This window comes from Channa argus, chromosome 4 (genome assembly GCF_033026475.1).
Source record: "Channa argus isolate prfri chromosome 4, Channa argus male v1.0, whole genome shotgun sequence".
NCBI classification, from domain to species: domain Eukaryota; kingdom Metazoa; phylum Chordata; class Actinopteri; order Anabantiformes; family Channidae; genus Channa; species Channa argus.
In genome coordinates, this window is record NC_090200.1 from 11,738,786 (window position 1) to 11,760,823 (window position 22,038).

Below are 22,038 nucleotides of genomic sequence, written 5' to 3' on the forward strand. Positions count from 1 at the left end.
AAGATGATGAAGAAGAGCAAGATTCCCACCACCAGGAGAGCTGAAATCCAGCAGGTGTACCAATGCTACACCTCCGGTCAGACAACTTTGCCTCTCTGCGCCCTCCTTAGGTTTCTCCACAAGGAACAGATGGAGTGCACAGCAAATGAGGAGATGGCGGAGAGTCTGATTGACAAATATGAAATTGAAGAGACAGGTGAGTCAAGGGGAAACTGTGCACCATGTTCGACCACTTGCTGCTTATTATTACTATGGATAAACCCTAATTCTTATGGACTAAGGCTTTGTTGAATAATTATGGTAATTTTGTTTTAACAAGTCCTGTGGTGCCTGGCTGACAAAGTGATCTGCTGTAATCCCAGAGGCAAATGTTTGAAATGACAGAGGGGAAATGAAAGAGCCAGGCACATCAGTTTACTAGTAAACCAGATGTTGTCTAGATCCCACATACTGGAGGCTAATTAACACCATCACAAAAAACACAAATAGGTCACAGGGCTCACAACTAGTCTGTTCAGTACAGACCTCATGTTTTTCACTGTAGGCCATAATTTCATGGGAAGAGATTTGACATTTAGTCCAGAGATCAAACGTCCATCCTATTTGTAGACACAGTTTCAGTTGCAACAGTTGCCTGGGTCCCTGTGAGGTAGCACAATTCCAACAGACGGTTTATTAGGTCACATTGCATGAGAAGGTAGGAATGAAAACATATAGGGCTGTTAAAGACTGAGGGCCTGTTAGATATTTTGTAAGACAATAATGATGCCAGAACTTTGAAAATCCCCTGATTTTCTTCTAGAGCCATCAGTAGATACAATAATAGTTTAAACACTGCTAAGGACATGTTCTGCAGCTTTCACCAAACCAAACTACCTGCTAAAAATCGGCATTTACTGTACTTTGTTCTGTAGTTAAATAAAAAAACGTATGCTTATTATGACTGGCACAGTGTTACTCTGCTTCTTCCTCTTGCAGCCAGAAAAAACAGGTCCATGACATTTGAAGGATTCTTCAGGTACATGGAGTCCAAGGACTGCTGCATATTCAACCAGGCCCACACATTAGTGTACCAAGACATGGACCAGCCTCTCACTAGTTATTTCATCTCCACATCACACAACACCTACCTGACTGGAGATCAGCTACTAGGAAAAAGCCATCCAGATGCTTATGTGTGGTAGGGAAGTGCAGTATACAAAGTACTACTTGACAGCACATCAGAAAACAACCCTCACTGCCAGAAAAAAACTCCCTCCAGTAATTATCAAAAATAATTGAACAGACATATACACCCACTGGTCACTTTATTAGGTACACCTATACAATCTGATGTGATCCAACAGAGCAGCTCTGCCATGAATTCTAGTTTTACAATGTTATAATTTCTCACTTTTTAAGTTGAAACTGTCAGAGAGGTGATAATGCTACTATGTGTGTATTACTGAGGTCATAGTGGGTGGTGGACTCATGCTGGACTGCATTATAATAAGACATGGTTCTAAAGTTTGGATCCCCCAATCATTCATTTTAAATAGTGTGTGTGTGTGTGTGTGTGTGTGTGTGTGCAGGCCATACAAAAAGTTATTGCCTACAACAATTTAGCCAACTAATCTTGTATAATCTGAAATTCATGTACGCGAATGACAAGATCTGACACGATCTGATCTATTAAAAAAACACTTAGCTCTGATAAAGATCTAAAATGTTCCTAACACTCTTTATTACTCTCTATGGTCTCTCCTTCAAACCTACGTGTGTTATCTGGATACACTCTTTCCCTCTCATTTCATTGACCCACTCGTGCTGAGGCAGACAGTGAAATTGCAGTGGTTCATTTATGGGACAATGGAGGTGATTACAGAAGGGGCTGATGGCAGCAGAAGTACTGTATTTATGGTCCCTGTGAAAGTGCTGAGTGCTTGGCCGGCTGGTAGAGTGGAACCATCCAAACCAGCGGCCTGGAAGCTCTGGTTTACTTAGATAATGAAAGAATCATCTCAAGAGCTCAACAAGGTGGCAGGAGAAAATGGGGGCTTTTATAAATCCCTCTAGCTCACAGAGGGCAAAGTGAAGAAAATGTAGTTACCAAATGTATTTGTTTAGTGACGAAAGAGAGGATTCACACAATCCTGTGTTGTGAAATGCTGAATGAAAACTAGGGCTGCAACTACATGTTTGAATATGATTAATCTCTAAAAACTTGTAATTATGCACCAGCACAATACTTTAGTTTAATACGGTGACACCATTCACAGTATTTCAATGCATTTTTATTCATTACAAATGAAGATTACCTACAATTCTTAATACTAGAATGGTTAAAAACAGTTTAACATTATGGGTGATTTTGTTCTGCCTGTGAACAAATTGTTCAAACTGTTGGTAGTCCCTCTTGCTTCATTTACTGAAAAGCCGATGAGGTAATCCATATCCACCCTCATGTCTGTGCGTCAAAGAGGTGATTATCCCAGTTTAGCAGTGGGAAAACGAGTCTGACGCTATAAAGTTCAAAATGGCCCTACCAGCACCTGAAAAGGTGTGTCCAAACACAGTGAATGTTTACCTGACATTATTTTTGTCTACACCGTACCAGCAGCTCGTAGACAGTGCCTGTACTGTGTTTACAGTATGTTTCAGTTCAGAACTCATCAGAAACTCCATTTCTCTCAGATGTTTCCCCTCTAGTCTTTTTTGTTTCATCTCTGAACCTATGAAGTAGATTCATAAAGCCACAGGATCCTTTTGGACGTGTATCGTTCACCTCAGTTTCCATCACCTAGACCAGCACTCTGACTTTATGCACAAAAGTTTGAGTCACATTCTATTTGTCTTGTTTAATCCGAACCATTCTTCTACCCATTCTTTGTAGCATTGTATGCATAGTACAGGTTTACTGATTGTGTGTGAGGGAGTGTAATGCTTTATTCCATGTAATACTGCCTTGTCAAATGTCAGGGAAATAACCAAGAGGGTTTCTCGAGAATTAAACCACAACTCCTTATTTATACAAGTCATTTCATGTATAGATCAGATAGACAAGATGCATTGTGCTAAGTAGTGAACTCTAGGCGCAGGCTTGTTGTTTCTCTTTGCTTGATCTTTGCTCCAAACTAGGCTAGTTGTGTCCTGGCTACTGTCTAGTGATGTACTCAACATGAATCTGTTTTTCATATGTAGCTCTTTGCAACACTAAGTAAGTTATTGGAAGAAGCTTCTTTTTATTCTTGATAAGGACCTTATACTCTAGAGCCTGGCATTTCCTCCCCATACATAGAGTATGGTACACGCTATAAACTGTCTATACTCAAATTTAGGACACAAAGATCAACACAGTTGCTTTGTGCAAACCAGCGCCTACATTTGCTCAGTTGCCACATCCACATCAGTGCATACTATGTATACACAGAATCAATTTTGCAAAGATAAAGGAGGAGAAAGCAGAATATTATCACTTGGGAACCTTGTTAAATGATGAAGGCCTTTAAAAGAAAAAACATATTTCCCACAATATTGAAATTCCTCAATATGATTCTGCACATTGTTGCCCACATGACTTCACATACAGTAAATCCGTCTTTCTCCCCACTAGCTGTTTTTCTCCAAATCCTGCATAGACATGATGTGTCCTAGAATTTCCATTTAAAAGGAATAAACTGTTAGAAAATGCAACATTCCTGTAAAGTAGAAATAAGTTAAACTGTCTGGAGAGGAACTTTAATATAACTTGCATCCTGGCTGCAAGAAAATTTCTCCTTTCCAAAGTGATTATTTTTATTCTTTGGTCAATACAAAACTTTATATGACCAAGATCCATTATTTTTTATTACAAAGCTAAGCAACATTTTCTGGTGTTAGATGAAAAGAAATCCAGATTCACACAGATAAAAGAAAACTGTTAAACAATTTAAGTGCAATATTTGCTTTACATCTTTCACATGTGAGAGTAATTTGTAAAATTTCAGAAGTTTAAAAGTTGTTACAATGACTTGATTTGAAAGAAAGAGCTTGTGCCTCATACTCAAACAGTATGTTGTAAACACTTATAGCTTCGCCACAGCTCAGTGTGTAAAATGTTCTGTGTGTGTGTGTTTGTGGCACAGTGCTCTGTGGAAAGGCTGTCGCTGTCTGGAGATTGACTGCTGGAATGGACCGGATATGGAGCCTTTAGTGTACCATGGCTACACCCTGACCACCAAAATACTCTTTAAGGATGTCATCACCACTGTGGAGCAGCATGCTTTTGAGGTAACAGCCAAAAGTATGTTACATGACATGTACTACCTGGAGTGTTGCCCCAGCCATCTAATATAGTGTTTAATCCTGCCTCTGTAGACTTCAGGAGCCCCTACTGAGCTGCAATCATTGTAATTAATAGCAATGCTTTGCTTGCACGCTGACTTTGATTCGGGCATGTTAGGCCATTCTCTGTGATATGTCTGCAGACAGTGGAGTAAAGTTCATTCAGGTTGATGTTAATTGTTAAAAATAGGGGTTAAATCATGATTTTTTCCTGGTGTGATTATTTCTTGACAGGTGTCTGCTTACCCGGTGATTCTCTCGCTAGAAAACCATTGCTCACGGAGGCAGCAGGAGGTCATGGCCCAACACCTCATCTCCATCTTGGGGGACAAGCTGCTGAGAGCTCCCTTGGATCACCCAACCACTGGAAACCTGCCAAGCCCAAACGTAAGACTCAGAAAAACAGAAAGTTTCTGAGTGGTGAATCAAAAGCAGAATCTGTGTTCAATGCTCAAGCAGGCAGAAGGATGATAGTACTCGTCCGTACGTATAAATTCTCATTGCCTGTCAAAGCAAAGGCTAAACAAAGAGAAAAGGGGACCTTTTCATTGGCACAGGGGGCCTCATTAGTCTCTTCCTGCGCATCCCTCCTCCACGGGGACGTAGGGGTAGATGGACGTCTCCACTTGCGAGCTTCTTTAATCTCTCTGAATTAAAAATATCTAGTGTGATGTGGCCAATCCTGAGAAGTGTCCATCATTTTAATTGTGCTGAGGAACTTAGGCTGATTGCTTGTTTCGATTACTCTGTTTGGGCTTTTTTGACTTGTACTGTACCACTTAGAGCCTCTGACTTAGTGACTGGCCTGGAAGATGCAGCCACAGTCACTCAGGTCTATTAAATATCAGGCAGAGAATGAAGGAAGCTTCCCTGAGAGTGGATGAATGTGTGCTGTCTTGTCAGGGGCTGCAAAGAAACTCTGGCTTCTGCTTTGGGATTTACTGCATAAAACGAGTTGTGTTTTATCCGTAGTGTGCATATAAGATTTTTTTTCTGCATATAGTTTTTATCTTTGGGAAGTTTGGGCACACATACAAGCCTCAGTGCAGATGATTTCATCTTGACTGTTAACCCCAGGCATGTTGTGTCACATTCCTGCAGCTTCACAGCCAAGATATTATCCAATAATGAAAGTGGAACCAATATGTGATGCTGTGTTCATCACTTTTTACCCCACTCCAGCCAGTTAGAACGGAGGTTTTAAAGCCGTTTGCAGAGGAGACAGAAAAGATGATAAACCCAATTGTCTTTAGTTATTACTCTTTATCAGATTTCTCTTTAAGGACCTTGTATAATAATTACATAAACATAAGCAATGACTGTTTTAGCTCTCTATCATTTTGTGTTACAGCAATGACAAATTTAAGTGAAGTACTGTACCAGAGGAATCTGTGAAGCTTATAATTTTCATACTATATGAACTCTGACAGATTGTTAATGTTATCAGATCTGTAATTATTCTGACTGATTTGCCTTTACAGAATGTATGACACTGGCAGCTTGACTTCCTGTTACTGTATGTGGTGTTGCTTCCAAGTCCCGACAATAATGTTTTTTACTGTTAGCATACTGCTACTCATGTATATCAAGAGATGTACAAAATACTAACAGATTTATAGCCAGGATGGTGAAATGTAGCAGGTGCAGCAGCAGCAGTTGTATGATTCAGCGATTCAGTACAACTCCTGCCTCTTTATCTTTCCAAACTTTTTTCATACAGTCTGATGTGGGTGTGGCTACTGACTGACTGTAGGCTGTGGTTTGTGCAGAGTAACTGTGTCAATGTTTGTGTCCTAAATTTGTGGATGCAAAGTGTACATGCTCGCACATTAGAGCCCATATTCTACTGTGTGTGTGTGTGTGTGTGTGTGTGTGTGTGTGTGTGTGTGTGTGTGTGTGTGTGTGTGGGCATGGCAGGACCTGAAGTATAAAGTCCTTATCAAGAATAAAAAGCTAAATATTGAGACAGAACAAGCAGCAGGGACAGAGGCAGAGGAGAGTGTAGATGAGGATGAGGATGAGGATGATGAAGAAGAGGAGGAGGAGGAGGAGGAGGAGGAAGAGGAGGAGGAGGACGGTGATCATCAAACCAAAACAAAGTTCTGGTATTCCAGAAAGTCAGGGCCAAAGAAGAAAGTAAGGCAGAGTTTTTCCATTTCATACTGTATTAAAAACATGCTTAACAACAATGGTTTGAAACAGATGGAAAACAAAGGGTAAATATTTAGTCCTGAAGTTGATATTTTCTAATTTTCCTCTATCTGTAATGTGATGAGTAGAAGAAGAAGGTGGTGGTGGTCAAGGCTCTGTCTGACCTTGTCATATACACTGGCTCCGTCAAGTTCATCAGCTTCAGTCATGCTAAGGACAATCAGAACCATTATGAGAACACATCTCTATCAGAGAAGAGAGCTCGCAAGCTAGTCAAAGCCTCAGGTAAAATGTCATTTAATAATCTGAAATCATGAAACAATTGAAGGGAAGCTTGACTGTGACAAGATACAGTCTGAAGATCCTACGGGTCCTCTTTGTGTGTGAAATGAAATTATACCCAAGGCCATAAACCTTCACACATGACAGATACAACATAAACGAGTACTTCTTATGCAATAAAGTACAACACAAGCCCAAAAATGTGTCTTATGTTGTAGTCTCACTGTAGGGGAATTGAAGAGAGCCCACAGAGATACAATCAGCTGATATTCGTTAACCTGTCAGTGCTCTGCTGTGTGGTGGTATACTGGAGAAATTAAATCTGTTCCTGCTGACCAGGGAAACCACGTAGCTCTGGAACGATCACACAGTGTTTCAGTGGAGCTTAGAAACCCGAATCCATTTGATGTTAAACAGTTTGCGTATCTTATTCACAGTTGAAGTTGCCAAAACAGTGAGGAATGTGGATGTACAACACACTGGAAAATGGGGTTTTAATAACTGATGCTATTAAAAAGTGACCCTGTTGCTGTTCATAAACCAGAGGAATAAAAGGTCATAGGAATAAAATGTGCAAAGTCGCATGTGAATCACTGAACTTTCACTGAACATAATGAGTGTGTCTGCCCTTTGAGTGTTGCGTGTCCTCCTCAGGTGCTGAGTTTGTTCGGCATAACCAGAACTTCCTCAGCAGGATTTACCCAGCGGGCTCCAGGACATCTTCATCCAACTACAACCCTCAGGAGTTTTGGAACATCGGTTCACAACTCGGTGAGTGTACGCCTGTCCACCAAAGGAGACATACTCCTCTGGTGGAGTGGTTAGCGCTGCTGCCTGACAACTAGAAGACCCTAGGTTTGAGTCAGTTGCAGCTTTTCTGTGTGAAGTTTGCATCTTCTCACTGTGCTCGCGTGGGTTTCCTCCAGGTTCTCTGGTTTCCTCCCACAGTCTGAAGACATGCATGTTAGGTGAACTGGTGACTCCAAATAGCCTGTGACTGTAAATGCTTGTCTGTCTGTGTGTGTCTGTCTGTGTTGGCCACGAGAGAGTCTGGTGACCTGTCCAGGGTGTACACCACCACTGACAGCTGGGAAAGTCTTCAGCCCCCTCACGACCCTAAACAGGAGAAGATTTAAGATAATGGATGGATGGATTATTAGTCTTACTTGCTGGTGTTGTTTCTGCTATGTTTCAACATTGAAATCCTAAAAAACATCTATCCAAAAATAATATGGAAAGCTACTTTTTAAAAATTCTTTTGTGTCAGCAGTTTTAGCACAAATCAAAACGTTCTCCAGACACACACACACACATAGGAACCATCATAATCCATTAAAACCTTTGAACAGAGGCAGTCCAGTAACTTCCATTATTGAACTTCAAAGGGAACAACCTGACCAAGTGCCCTGTCGATTAGTAGTGAAAGGAGAATTTTATTCCAGTGCACAGACTGAACACCTCATCTGTGCTCTCCCCACATGAAGTCCTCTCCCAGTCCATTTCACACCTTTTCTTAATCCTGTTTTTTCTCTAAACTCAATCTTTTCTAGGGTCCCTGCAAAGTTCCTTTCTGAAATCATCATGTCTTTATAGACAGGCATCTGATGAGGGATTACCTGTGCACCATACATATTGTATCTATGCACAGCAGTAGCATAATGGCCCAGAGACATTTCAGCTTTGCTTCAACAAATCATGCCTCCGAATTCTCAGTATACGCCTGATTTGTCCATGAGCCCAAAGTCACAACTCTGGTCTGTCGTGGCGACTGTTCCTGTCACTTCGCCTGTCTTTACACATCTTCTTCGTCCATCATTTTCACTCTGTCAGCCAGCCACTGACTGACATGGCTGATAGCTGAGCAGACTGTCTACGTGCTGTGGTGGCAACTAAACAGATGGTGATCGGTACTTTTCTCAGTTACAGGAGACTGCGGTACAAATCAGCCTGGATAGATTAGTTACAGTTAGCTGAGCTTAACATCCATTAGGTCTTTCCAATATGATACACAACATGAACTGTAATGTTGTTTAGCACAAACTGAAGGTGTTTTTGCATTGCTCATCTGTCGCATCCGTCTATCTAGTTGGAAAAAGATGTAATTCAAACCTACGGGCAGGGTAACATCTGCTGCTTTCTTTATCTGGGAATCTATTCACATGTCTGTAAAAATTGTGTATTCATCGATGCTACTGAAGACATGTGACTTGTGTATGCAGCACACATGGCTCACAAAGAGCTTTGCACCGCACATGCACTTACTGCACAGTTGGTGATTTTGAATGCCTCCCTGATGCAATGTACGCCATTGTTGCGGAAACATTTTAAATCACTGTATAATTTAGCTCCCCCCTCCAAAATAAAGAGCTTTAGAAAAGGGAAGGAATGCAGGAAGATCATGCGACTCGTTTTATTTCAACAAGCTTTCTGAATTCTTACTTTTGTGTCTGTAAATGTTTTGCTTTGTGGCTCCTTATACTCACAAATGTGTCCCGTTGTGTTTTACAGTGGCTCTAAATTTTCAGTCCCTGGGTTTGCCCATGGACCTTAATGTCGGCCGTTTCCAGGACAACGGTGGCTGTGGATACGTCCTGAAGCCACCGGTGCTCATGTCCAGTCAGAGGAGCTTTGATCCTGGCTGCAGCCAGCGCAGCCACAAACCCACACACCTGCTGCTTAAGGTACAGCTATGGAGCACTCAGCGCTGAATAATCCACTCTGGCTGGATTTAGGGATTAAACTGTAATGTTATGGGACTCTATGTTTGTGTGCTTAGCGTGTATATACACACGTGTCTATGTCTCAAAATCTGGGACATTGTGCAGTCAAGCTCATCTTACTCTTTGCCTCGAGATAAATGCTTTCCTACTGAGTGCTGTGAACCAACAATGATGTGTCTGTGTTTAAACAGATTATCTCCCTGTCAAAGTGAGGGGAAATGAGAAAGAGTTGTGAATTAATGCAATTACATCTGGGATCCAATTAATAAATGATTATTCTAAGCATCTTGGGGCAAAGTAATAGCAGCACTTGTATCTAAGCCACTTAACAAAGGGTGGATAACACAGACACATCAAGTTACAGATTTGTCGTTTGCCCATAAGGACTATAGTCCAATTATAGAGATATAACAATTTGCTTTATGTGTTGAACATAATCGTGGCTTTCAAAAGATATCTGGGGCTTTTCTAAAGCAAAGACAATATGTGTAATTGCCTGCGATCACATAGGAGCAAAAGACCTCTTGCAGATGAGAAAGACACTTAAAGAGTTAACTCCAGTGTTTAGCCATGCAGGTTGTTTTAGTTTTAATTTGTAAAGGTTTTCAGATATCTGTCTCTAACATTTCATCCTCCACCACAATCCAAAACAAGTTAGTGGAACATATAATTACAATACTTAAAAAAATCTCTTTCCAGGATAAAGTTTTTAGTAGAACTATTTTCCACCCAAGCCATCATGAAAACTCTTGACAGCAATTATTTGCCAGATGCAATTGAAGTTTGAAGTCTTTAACAAATAAAGCATGTTCTGAGTGCTACATTACAAGTGCTTTAAATTGTTATTCTTTTTTTTTCTTGTCAAAGTTTAAAGTGAAAAAAGGTTCTTTTTTTAACTTGAGTATCCAGAGGAAAAGGTACTTTGTTTATTGAAATAGATGTTACTGTTAAACCTTTAAAATGTGTTTTAATGATCTCAAAGCCTGAACACATAAAAGCAAATTTATCGATACGTCTCCAGGTTAGTGAACTGACCTTTGAACTGATGGCAAATCATTATTACTTGTGGATTTATGATTTTTGACCATATCCAGTCCCGAAAATATTTACTTAGTAGACCTTTCTCAGGCAGCATAGTTACTAAATGCAACTACTGTAGATAGATAGATAGATAGATAGATAGATAGATAGATAGATAGATGGATATATATATATATATATATATATATATATATATATATATATATATATGCACATGCATATAATGCTGATATTCTGTACCTCTGATGAAAGAAATGACTTCACAAGGTTGTTTAGAATTTTAAGCAGAAGCACATCAGACCAATGAAATGTACGCACACTGTATATCTTCCCAGCTCACTGCATGAAATCGAAAGCAGTGTGCTCTTTTTCTGGACGCCCTGGGAAACAACTACCTTTATTTATTCACTATTCACATCATCATTCTATTATTTGATCACTTCAGGGAAAATCCAGCAATCTTGACTCAGCTCTCAACTCAGCCAGAGTCATGAGTAGCATTCAGTGTTGTAAGTTAGATAGAGTCGAGTTTTCAATCTTTGAACATTAAATTATTCATCCGCGCCAGAAAACAATATTTCCCTCTGAGCTTTTATGAGTCTGTTTAGCATTAAACTGTCAACAATACAGTAAGCAATGGTCTGTTCGTCTATAACAAATCTTTATGAAACTGCTATCTGTGCACTCAGTTACTGTGCACAGTGCGGGGTGTTTTGTAGGGTGAGTTTAGGAGAAAAAAGACACAGTAATTTTGGCCCAGATGCTGTAAAGCCCCACCAGTGCCAAGCGGGGCATGTCGTGATAAGTACATGCAGGTTTGTCTTTGATCAGGACCGGGGAAGGGAAGGCTAAATGTGAGAGGACTGCAGAGAGGCTCTACTTTTATTTACTCTACTCTACTAACTGCCTCTCTTGTTTGTTCCTGGTTTGGATTTTGTTCTTATGCTTCTCATGTGTGTGCCTGCCTTCCTACAGGTGATCAGTGGCTCCAACCTACCTGTCCCCAAGAATGGTAAAACTCTGGACCCTTTTGTTAGAGTAGAGATTCATGGGATTTCATCTGACTCCCGCAGAAAAAACACACACACTCTCAAAAACAACTGTAAGTACTGCGACATAAACTGTGCACTGACACTTTGCTTCTGTATATACAGTACATCTCTGGACTGTGGCTTGACTTGGTCACCTGCATTGCCAGACTTGGCCCTTCTTTCATTAGTCTGATTCATTTTTTCAGATCAGAATTTAGACATGGCGACTTTTATTTTAATGTATCAATATTGAAATAGTAATAGTAAGAAATAATGAAGTTGTTGGGATGAGAGGTGAAAATGCAACCGCAAGGGGGCACAAGCCAGTGTCTTCTTGTGCCAGTCCCAAGTCTGGATAAATGCAGAGGGTTGTGGCAGGAAGGGCATCCGACGTAAAACACATGCCAAATCAAACATGCGAATCGTGACAAAGACTTCCATACCGGATCGGTCGGGGCCCGGGTTAACAACGACCGCCACCGGTGCTGTTGACCTACAGGGTACCGGTGGAAATTGGACTACTGTTGGTCGAAGACGAAGAAGAAGACGAGGAAGGTGTGTTCGTAGGCAGAGAGAGAAGAGGAAAGCTAAGAATGTAGGACTGACAGTAGGGACTTTGAATGTTGGTACTATGACAGGGAAGGCTAGGGAGTTGATCGACATGATGCAGAGAAGGAAGGTGGACATACTGTGTGTCCAGGAGACCAGGTGGAAAGGTAGCAAGGCTAAAAGCTTAGGAGCAGGGTTTAAGTTGTTTTACCATGGGTCAGATAGGAAGAGAAATGGAGTAGGAGTTATATTGAAAGAGGATTTTGTGAGGAATGTTCTAGAGGTGAAAAGAGTATCAGACAGGTTGATGAGTCTGAAGCTGGAAGTTGAAGGGGTGATGTTCAATGTTGTGAGTGGTTATGCCCCACAGGTAGGATGTGAGTTAGAAGAGAAGGAGAAATTCTGGAGTGAGTTAGATGAAGTGATGCAGAGCATCCCCAGAGGTGAGAGAGTTGTCATTGGTGCAGATTTCAATGGGCATGTAGGTGAAGGGAACAGAGGTGATGAGACAGTTATGGGCAGGTTTAGTGTTCAGGACAGGAACGCAGAAGGTCAGATGGTGGTTGACTTTGCAAAGAGGATGGAAATGGCTGTAGTAAACACTTTCTTTCAGAAGAGGCAGGAACATAGGGTGACGTACAAGAGCGGAGGGAGAAGCACTCAGGTAGACTACATCTTGTGTAGACGTTGTAATCTGAAAGAGATCAGTGACTGTAAAGCATTGGTAGGGGAGAGTGTAGCCAGACAACACAGGATGGTGGTGTGTAAAATGATGCTGGTGGTGAGGAAGATAAGGAGGACTAAGGCAGAGCAGAGGACGAAGTGGTGGAAGTTGAAAAAGGAAGAATGTCGTTTAGTTTTCAGGGAGGAGCTGAGACAGACTCTGGGTGGTTCGGAGGTGCTTCCAGATGACTGGACTACTACAGCTAATTTGATCAGGGAGACAGGTAGGAGGGTACACGGTGTGTCAGCTGGAAAGAGGAAAGCGGACAAGGAGACTTGGTGGTGGAACGAGGAAGTTCAGGAGTGTATACAGAGAAAGAGGTTAGCTAAGAAGAAGTGGGACACTGAGAGGACTGAAGAGAGTAGACAGGAGTACAGGGAGATACAGCGTAAGGTGAAGATAGAGGTGGCAAAGGCCAAACAAAGAGCATATGAGGACTTGTATGCTAGGTTGGACACTAAAGAGGGAGAGGTGGATTTGTACAGGTTGGCCAGACAAAGAGATAGAGATGGAAAGGATGTGCAGCAGGTTAGGGTGATTAAAGATAAGGATGGAAATGTATTGACAGGTGCCAGGAGTGTGATGGGAAGATGGAAGGAGTACTTTGAACGAGGAAAATGAAAGGGAACGAAGAGTAGAAGAGGTGACTGGTGTGGAGCAGGAAGTAGCAAAGATTAGTAAGAGTGAAGTGAGGAGGACATTGAAGAGGATGAAGAGCGGAAAGGCAGTTGGTCCTGATGACATACCTGTGGAGGTATGGAAGTGTCTAGGAGAGGTGGCAGTAGAGTTTCTGACTAGTTTGTTTAACAAGATCTTGGAGAGTGAGAGGATGCCAGAGGACTGGAGGAAAAGTGTACTGGTACCAATTTTTAAGAACAAGGGAGATGTGCAGAGCTGTGGCAACTACAGAGGAATAAAGCTGATGAGTCACACAATGAAGTTGTGGGAAAGAGTAGTGGAAGCTCGGCTAAGGGCAGAGGTGAACATTTGTGAGCAGCAATATGGTTTCATGCCTAGAAAGAGTACAACAGATGCAGTATTTGCTTTGAGGACGCTGATGGAGAAGTACAGAGAGGGTCATAGGGAGTTGCATTGTGTCTTCGTAGATTTGGAAAAAGCGTATGACAGGGTGCCGAGAGAGGAGCTGTGGTATTGTATGAGGACGTCTGGAGTGGCAGAGAAGTATGTTAGAGTGGTGCAGGACATGTATGAGAGCTGTAAGACAGTGGTGAGGTGTGCTGTAGGTGTGACAGAGGAGTTCAAGGTGGAGGTGGGTCTGCATCAAGGATCGGCTTTGAGCCCCTTCTTGTTTGCTCTGGTGATGGACAGACTGACAGATGAGGTTAGACAAGAATCTCCCTGGACTATGATGTTTGCAGATGACATTGTTATTTGTAGTGAGAGCAGGGAGCAGGTTGAGGAAAATCTAGAGAGGTGGAGGTCTGCTCTGGAAAACAGAGGAATGAAGCTTAGCCGCAGCAAGACAGAATACATGTGTGTCAATGAGAGGGACCCAGGTGGAACGGTGAGGTTACAGGGAGCAGAGGTGAAGAAGGTGCAGGACTTTAAGTACTTAGGGTCAACGGTTCAGAGCAACGGTGAGTGTGGAAAAGAGGTGAAGAGGCGAGTGCAGGCAGGTTGGAACGGGTGGAGAAAAGTGTCAGGTGTGTTGTGTGATAAAAGAGTATCAGCGAGAATGAAAGGAAAGGTGTTCAAGACGGTGGTGAGACCAGCAATGTTGTTCGGCTTAGAGACAGTGGCACTGAAGAAAAGACAGGAGGCAGAGCTGGAGGTAGCAGAGCTTAAGATGTTGAAGTTCTCTTTGGGAGTGACGAGGATGGACAGGATCAGGAATGAGGACATCAGAGGGACAGCTCATGTTAGATGTTTTGGAGATAAAGTCAGAGAGGCCAGATTGAGGTGGTTTGGACATGTTCAGAGGAGAAACTGTGAATATATCGGTAGAAGGATGCTGAGGTTGGAGCTGCCAGGCAGGAGGTCTAGAGGAAGACCAAAGAGGAGATTTATGGATGTAGTGAGGGAGGACATGAAGTTAGTTGGTGTGAGTGAAGAGGATGCAGAGGATAGAGTTAGATGGAGGCACATGATTCGCTGTGGCGACCCCTGAAAGGGAGCAGCCGAAAGGAAAAGAAGAAGTTGGGATGAGAGGTGAAACATTGACCACCATATTAACATTTTGACCTGATGATGGTGATAGACAAAAGGTGGACACAGTTTATCCTGAGCGAGACATGAATGTCTGTACAAGATTTCCTGGGGAGTTTTCTATGACAACAATGCTCTGTGGTTTCTGTAAGTTGGTGTTGTTCTCCTTTCTATGTGAGCAGCTGTTGGGCTTCTGAGAAAAAATGTGTCAATGAGATTATTCAAAATGTAGGAGTGGATTTCCTTTGAAAACAAGTCCATCACGCATCATGGCTATGACGGGAAACTGGATGAAGCTGTGATTTTGAGCATCATAACTGACATCAATGGTTGTAAAAAGTATTTTTAAATTGTCACTAGGATGCTCCATTTTAAAGTTTCTTTCTGGCTCCTAAATTAACTGTCATCTGGATTTTATAGTGTGGACGTCTATTCCTAATCTGTTGGTTTCTGACAAACTTCTCATGAGTTTCAAAGCGTGTCTCATTTTGATTTGGTGTTTGTGTTTGCAGAAATGGCACAAAGGAAATGAACTTAGAATCAAACCTTTTGCAGGGAAACACTGCTGTGTTGTTGTCTCTCACATGAAACAAAAAGGGGAAAAAAGGAGAGAACAAGAGCGAGAGAGATAGTGAAGAGTCCTGGAGGCTGCACATATGCATGGGAATAAATCATCAAATCATTTCACACTATGAAAAGGATAAAGTCACAGGTTGATGCAAATGAATGTGGATTTATAAGAGAACTGAACAGAGGAACTTGAGCAAATTCCTTTTTATTGCAAATAGATTAATAGATTGATATATGTATTATAGTGGCATATTTATTCTAATGAAGTGATTTATTCTGTTATTATTACAGCTCTAAGTCCTCATTGGGATGCAGACATGAACTTCAGCATCAGGGTCCCCGAGCTCTGTCTCATCCGCTTCTGCGTCCGAGATCAGACTGGCCTCCTCAGCAGTGACTTCGTGGGCCAGTACACTCTGCCCTTCACCAGTCTCAAGAAAGGTGAGCTGCAGAGGGGAAAAGAGTGATGGGGGAGGAGGGGATAGGAGACAGATAAAGAGCCAAGTTAGAGCAGCTGACACTGTGTGACCGTTATTGTATTTCCCATCATTCAGTGTGTCAGCTTTACTGAAGGTTTCTTCACTTGAGTTTTTATTGGAAATGATCTTGTGCATCTGTGCAATGCTTCTGTATTAAGTAACTATACATACATCCATTTTCACACCCCTCTTCCTTCTACACCTCCAGGCTACCGCTGGGTGCCTCTCCTGTCCCGAGATGGATGCAGTCTAGATCCAGCCTCCCTCTTTGTCTTTGTCTGGTATTCCTGAAAACAGCTCTCGCTCTCTCTCTCTCTCGTTCACACGCACTTTGCCAACTCATAGAGCATAGCTGATGCAACAGCAACAACGAAGATATATAAATAAATCTAGATCACCATTTCTTCAGATATAAATACCAGTTTTATTGTCAAAAAATAGACGCGCCACTTTTCTACAGCCTGCACTGTGGGCTGCAGAGGAAAACGCCAGAACGTTCCAGCAGGTTTAAAAAGACATAACTGTCTGAATTGCAAATGTCAAAGAGAAATTCTGGGAGGAATATTACAATATTAATAGTTTCAGAAATGCAAAGTTCATCACATATAGGATATACTTTGGGGTTTAATCATCTATTCCAAAACAATATATGGAATTCTTTTATTAGGGCTGAATGATTCCAGGAAACATACAGTACCCATGAACAGTACTATGAAAGAGTAGCAGCCAGCAATTTCTACCTTCCTGTGAGACCCAGCAGGGTGTAATATAAATAGAATTCACAGAGATAGACATTATTGAATCAAATTTAGTGCTGGGAAGTCTGTTTCCATTCTCATTCATCACCATCTCCTATGAATGAGACAGGAGAGTACGGGTCAGCAGGTCTGTCAGTGGGAGCGTATATTAAGGTAACATGAAGGCCGGCCTATAAATCCTCTATAAATCTATAGTCTATAAATAGACTGTGTGTGGTTTTCCAGGAGTATTTCTCTGTTGGCATGTTAGCATCTGCCTTTGCCCGTTTATGCATGTGAGTTTGAATGCCACTGATGGATAAGACAAAGGATGGAATGAGAAGGAGAGTGCTAACGTAGCCCCTCAGGCCAGAGATACAGAGTTGTCATCATGCTCACATACTCTTCTCACCTCGCTCGTCCCTTCCTCCCACCTCTAATTCCACTGGACAAGGACATCCAGCTGACACAGCCCAAAGGGACAAACACACTAAGGTAACAGACAGGCTGCTCCTGCTAGAATCACTCCTGTGTCACATCAATAGTCTCGTAACCACACACATTTAAAGGGGGGACACTTATGTGTCACAGCAAAGAAAACAAAGTTTAAGTGCAAATAAAAGTGCAAATATGAAAATAAAAGTAATGTTTTTCCTTCATCAATCAATGGGATTAAATCTAAAACCCAGACTTATTTAGCAAATGTCCTTCATTTGATTAACATTTAAAATTTAACAGATGAGGTAAATTATGTTCCACAGAGTAAACAATCGTTCCTTCAGCTTTGTAACTTCATCCAAACACCCCACTCCACTCCCAGCATTTAGCTCTGGAGCGTGGTTCGTTGCATCTGTTAAATAAGTATAAATGAGAGTGCACACTTCCCTCACAAAAGTGAATTTGTCTCAGTTCAACAGTCTACAGAGTCCCTGAATGAGTTCTCTGCCTCAGTGTTACTGCCCCCCCTGCTGGCAGCTGGTGTACAGTGCAGCTCTGAAGTCAGATTGCACAGTTTCCCAGGGGAAACCATTTCTCCTTGTCCAGCAGGTTTTTGTCCAGTTTGATGTTTGTTGCCGCCACAAAAGTCTTTTTGCTCTTCACTGTTACTTCCAGCACCATCCCATACAGCAGAGGGACGGGATTATATTCCAGCTGTGAACAGCAAGGAGACATTTCATGGATTAGTCCCGGCTTCAAAACATGCATTTAGTCATTTCAGAATATTTCTGCAGTGATGTTCAGCTTTTATTTGGAATTTCTGCCAAAACTGGGGCACTTTTATTTATCCACTTTAGTCTGTTGAGGCTTGGCTTTGCAGGATGAGTATAAGAAGCTGTCAAGTATGTGGGAAGTGTCCGTTGGACACATCACATCACATTAGGTTCACCCAACGATCTCCAAAGAGATACACAAAACAGGATCATGATCCAAAGTCCAAGTGAATTGAAAGAACATTAACTAGTAGCGCATGAAATCAAAGGACATGCACAAGATAAGAAACATATACTGAAAAGAGGTAAGCAAGGTAGATGATGTACCAGTTCATTAAAGGTAGGGTTGTCGTTATTTCGGACCACCTTTGTCTTCCTCTTGGACCGTTGCTTAGGGTCTGGTCTCAGACGCGTGACCACGTAGGCATCAGGGTTAGAGCCGTTCGCCTGCTTCTGTTGAAAAGAGGACACTCCATAAATTACTTTTGAGAAAGAACCCAGTCATACAGTGCCCGCGTTCCTCTTATATAATGCTGCAAATTAAGAAATGATAAGAGTGAAGTACACTCACAATATTCTTCAGGTGTTTTACCAGGACTGAGAGCTTACAGTCAGAGTAGGAAATCCGGAGCTGGATCTGAGCACGAGCGCCTGAAAAAGACATTTCCTCAAGACATGTCACTGAATCTACCTCACAAACTTTTGCCTTTTATGCATTTTTTTTGATGCACCCATGTATAATTTAAGAGCAGAACGTTACCTGCATTTCGTTTGTCTACGCTGGGGCCATCCAGGAATAAGCTGCACACAAATTCATTCTGCAGGTGACAGAGAGAGGTTAGTTTGCAAGCTAGAGTCAGGTACAGTGTTACGAGAGATGCAGTCCTAAAGGAGCTTACCCCCTTACAGGGTCCCTCAAACAGCCGCTTTAGGTATTTATTTAGCATAGACATCTTCCTGCCTGGAGTGATTGACATCTGATACCAAGTAGGAAACCTTTTAGCGAGAATAGGCAAAGATTATACCATACACACTTAAAAAGAATGAGCATGTATGTATTGTTTTCCTACTTACTGTGGGAGCATAGATTCAATGAAGTATTTCTGCAGCTCCTTATGGATCAGCTCAAATTGTGCAAATGTCTTATCACTGGTCAGAAAACCATCATCGATGGTAACTCTCAGTCTATAGACCTGGAAGTCAACCAAAACAAATGATTTAATTAGGTAACAGTGTGAACGAACCACAAGTGTGTGGACAACCCAGAATCCATGCTGGAGCTCCTTAATGACCGTCATGACTTTATTTTATTTTATATGCAACAAGGCAGCTGAAGGGAGGTTCCCCAAAGATTTGCAAAACTTCATAGAGGTTCGTTAAGGTTTCAGCTGTGGTACAGCTTTTAGTTTTTTATCCATTATTATTCTTATTATCATAAGAACGTATTTATAATCCTGGGTTTACTGAAGGGATCTCCACGGTTCTGTTTTTACTGACAAGAAGCTCTACTCTAGTCACCGAGTTTAATCTGACACTTGGAAGCATGTGCTGATCAAAGAGCAGTGAAATGCCAACAAACAGCAGTAACACTCCTCTAATAGTTCTGGAGAGTGATTGAAAGACGACTGTGGTCCAACAATATTTCATTAGAAAGACACACATTTCCCTCTTACCACATCTTTTCCTTTCGCGTTGTATTCCTCTATGACAGCTTGTTGGATGTTGTTGCTAGGAGCAGGGATGCCGTTCAGGGTTAGAGGTTCTTGCTTCTTTCCTTGAGCCATGTTGTGTGTCAAGAAGTTAAACTTGACTGCGAAACAGCCTATGCTCTCCTTAATCTTCCTACATTAGCAGAGACACAAAGACATATAACCAATGAATAACATAACTGCAGACATAATATTGTGAGCTTTGTAGATCAACATATTGCACATTAAATTACTTTGTAAAGTAGGATGTGGCCTCTAGAACTGTGTCATGAGGTCTGAGGTTGTTCTGGACGTACTGCAGGTCATTAAAGTCTTTCAGTTCTGGCATTCCTGCACGTAGCATCTTTAAAAACACAAATGAAAAAGTCTTACATCTATAAATATAAAATCATATGTACCTTGAGTTGTTAAAGTAAAAAGGTCTCACCAGCTCCAGCAGGCTCAGTATCAGTGCAGAGCGCTCCCTGATTATGTTGTAAGCTTCACAGCAGAGCTCCACAAAGCGATGCAAACGCTGAGGCTTTTGCCCCCCGCCTGTGATAAAGTGCTGCATCCCAGATGTAAAGATGAATGGTGACCGGTCCCTGTCATTGCAAAAAATTCACATTTATATCTTTGACTATGACCGTTTTTCTGTATCTTCCTGCCACTCAATCTTACAGTGACTCGCCTTTTAAAGCTTCCGAACATCTGCGCGTTGCCCATTATCTTGCCAAAGTCAATGTGGAACATGTGTCCACTGGGTTTCAACATGATGTTGTCGTTGTGGCGGTCACAGATTCCCAGGATGAACGTGGCCACACACCAGCCTGCACATGAGTGGATGAAGTTCATCACAGCCTGTGCATAAACATGGGACACTGTTACACAGTGCGGCAAAATTACGTGCCACCAACAGTGAATAAGATTGAGATTAAAAACACTGATCTTAACCTTCTCATAGCCGTCCTTAGTTTTGTTCCACATGTGGAACCATTTCTCCAGTGTGTCTTCACGAAGGGTCCCACCCAGGCCGAACTCCTGCTGAATCTTCCCCAGGGTCACTGCCTCTGGAACCACTTCCACCAGGCCTGACAACCAATAAAAACCTTAATTCACAGCCATGGAGATATAAAACAGGAACATCGTTTGTGTACACTCTAAAACACACTAAATTAATCAAACAGACCCTGAGCCGTGCCAGTAGAAAGACACCTGTAGGTGATCATTTGCAGGTCAAGACCCTCCTGGAGCCACACCCTGTCCATCACACGGACAATCTGAAGCACCAGCATGTCCTGACGAAGGTTATCTCCTGTCTGAGAGACACATTTAACTGAGTAAAAGGAGGAAGTCCTTTTGTTTTCATTTCAAGACAGCAGCCGGGATCAATAAATGATGTACTAACCTTACAGATGACACTGACGTTTTTGGCCAGAGGGTCAGCACAGATAAATTGGATCCCCAGAGGAGTAGCATTGGAGTTATAGAACTTACAAGCCTGTAAGTTCATACCAAAATGAGAAAACACGGATCAGAAGGGTACAGCACTGTGCAAACTAGATAAGAATAATGATCTACTGTCAACTCTAGGTGTAACGAGTTGTGTAATGTTCTTACATCCACATCAACTGCCTTAACACACACTGCAGGATCCAGTGGTAGACAACAGCTGACTCCATTACTGAAGAAGTCATTGATCTTCTCTTTTTCTTTATTTAAAACATTCTACAGACATGAATAAAGCAAAGATTAATAAAATGAATAGAGGATTATGAGCCAGCGTGGATGACACATCTGTTTACGGACCTTACGTCGAGCCTTATCAGCAGTGCGAACCTTCTCAGCCACTTGCACGAGCACAGACACCAGTTGGGCTTCACGCTCAAGCTCCTGCCTTAGTGCCCGGCCACAACAGAGCAACAGAGCAGCTCGGACTTTACTGTACCAGTTCTGGTAGTAGGGGTCATTCTGGGCATCTTCCAGCAGCCTGTCATTGTATAAAACATTAGTACAGGGTGTGCAAACACAAATAAACACAGAATGCAATGATTTGCAAATCTTAACAAACCCATATTTTATTCACAGTAGAGCATAAACAATTTCATGGCAGCAACACATCTCAAAAAAAGTTGTAACAGGGTGATGTTTTCCCTTGTGTAGCATCCCCTTTTCTATTAACAACTGTCTGTAAACATCTGGGAAGTGAGGAGAGCAGTTGAGAGTTGAGGGAGGAGACCCCCATACCATCAGAGATGCAGGCTTTTGAACTGTCTGCTGATAACAAGCTGCATGGTCCCCAGGACACGGCGTCCATGCATTAAAAAAAAACAACAGTTTTCCACTTTGCCTCAGACCATTTTAAATGAGCTTTGGCCCAGAGAAGG

The 22,038-nt window shown here is 42.0% G+C and overlaps 2 protein-coding genes across 3 annotated transcripts in view; one reads left to right on the forward strand and one right to left on the reverse strand.

The window, feature by feature from the left end:
• Positions 1–16,426, forward strand: LOC137125825 (1-phosphatidylinositol 4,5-bisphosphate phosphodiesterase zeta-1-like). Its single transcript, XM_067501929.1, has 11 exons — positions 1–196; positions 979–1,180; positions 4,104–4,248; positions 4,537–4,689; positions 6,220–6,438; positions 6,582–6,738; positions 7,390–7,506; positions 9,244–9,416; positions 11,472–11,598; positions 15,828–15,977; positions 16,224–16,426. The coding sequence occupies exons 1-11, from the start codon at positions 4–6 to the stop codon at positions 16,304–16,306; spliced, it is 1,719 nt and encodes a 572-aa protein (XP_067358030.1). The 5' UTR covers positions 1–3; the 3' UTR covers positions 16,307–16,426.
• The window catches only part of pik3c2g (phosphatidylinositol-4-phosphate 3-kinase catalytic subunit type 2 gamma), a 14,025-nt gene continuing 8,402 nt past the window's right edge, over positions 16,416–22,038 (reverse strand). Inside the window, exons 19-33 of one of the 2 annotated variants that reach the window (XM_067501926.1) lie at positions 21,461–21,641; positions 21,272–21,379; positions 21,060–21,152; positions 20,841–20,970; positions 20,606–20,742; positions 20,343–20,512; positions 20,100–20,256; positions 19,906–20,015; positions 19,637–19,805; positions 19,038–19,156; positions 18,863–18,959; positions 18,724–18,781; positions 18,535–18,614; positions 18,291–18,413; positions 16,416–17,904 (exon numbers count right to left, since the gene is read on the reverse strand). In XM_067501926.1, coding sequence (XP_067358027.1) covers positions 17,752–17,904; positions 18,291–18,413; positions 18,535–18,614; positions 18,724–18,781; positions 18,863–18,959; positions 19,038–19,156; positions 19,637–19,805; positions 19,906–20,015; positions 20,100–20,256; positions 20,343–20,512; positions 20,606–20,742; positions 20,841–20,970; positions 21,060–21,152; positions 21,272–21,379; positions 21,461–21,641 — 1,885 coding nt within the window. In that variant the 3' untranslated portion in view covers positions 16,416–17,751. Of the gene's footprint in view, positions 17,905–18,290; positions 18,417–18,534; positions 18,615–18,723; positions 18,782–18,862; positions 18,960–19,037; positions 19,157–19,636; positions 19,806–19,905; positions 20,016–20,099; positions 20,257–20,342; positions 20,513–20,605; positions 20,743–20,840; positions 20,971–21,059; positions 21,153–21,271; positions 21,380–21,460; positions 21,642–22,038 lie in introns of both variants that reach the window. The other variant, XM_067501925.1, reaches the window with a different exon arrangement.

Bases quoted from the DNA above. Each gene is read 5' to 3' on its own strand.
- LOC137125825 (XM_067501929.1), top strand. From the start codon at position 4: ATGATGAAGAAGAGCAAGATTCCCACCACCAGGAGAGCTGAAATCCAG. The intron at 4,690-6,219 runs GTAAGACTCAGA...TGGGCATGGCAG, and splicing joins GAAACCTGCCAAGCCCAAAC to GACCTGAAGTATAAAGTCCT. The intron at 11,599-15,827 runs GTAAGTACTGCG...TTATTATTACAG, and splicing joins ACACACTCTCAAAAACAACT to CTCTAAGTCCTCATTGGGAT.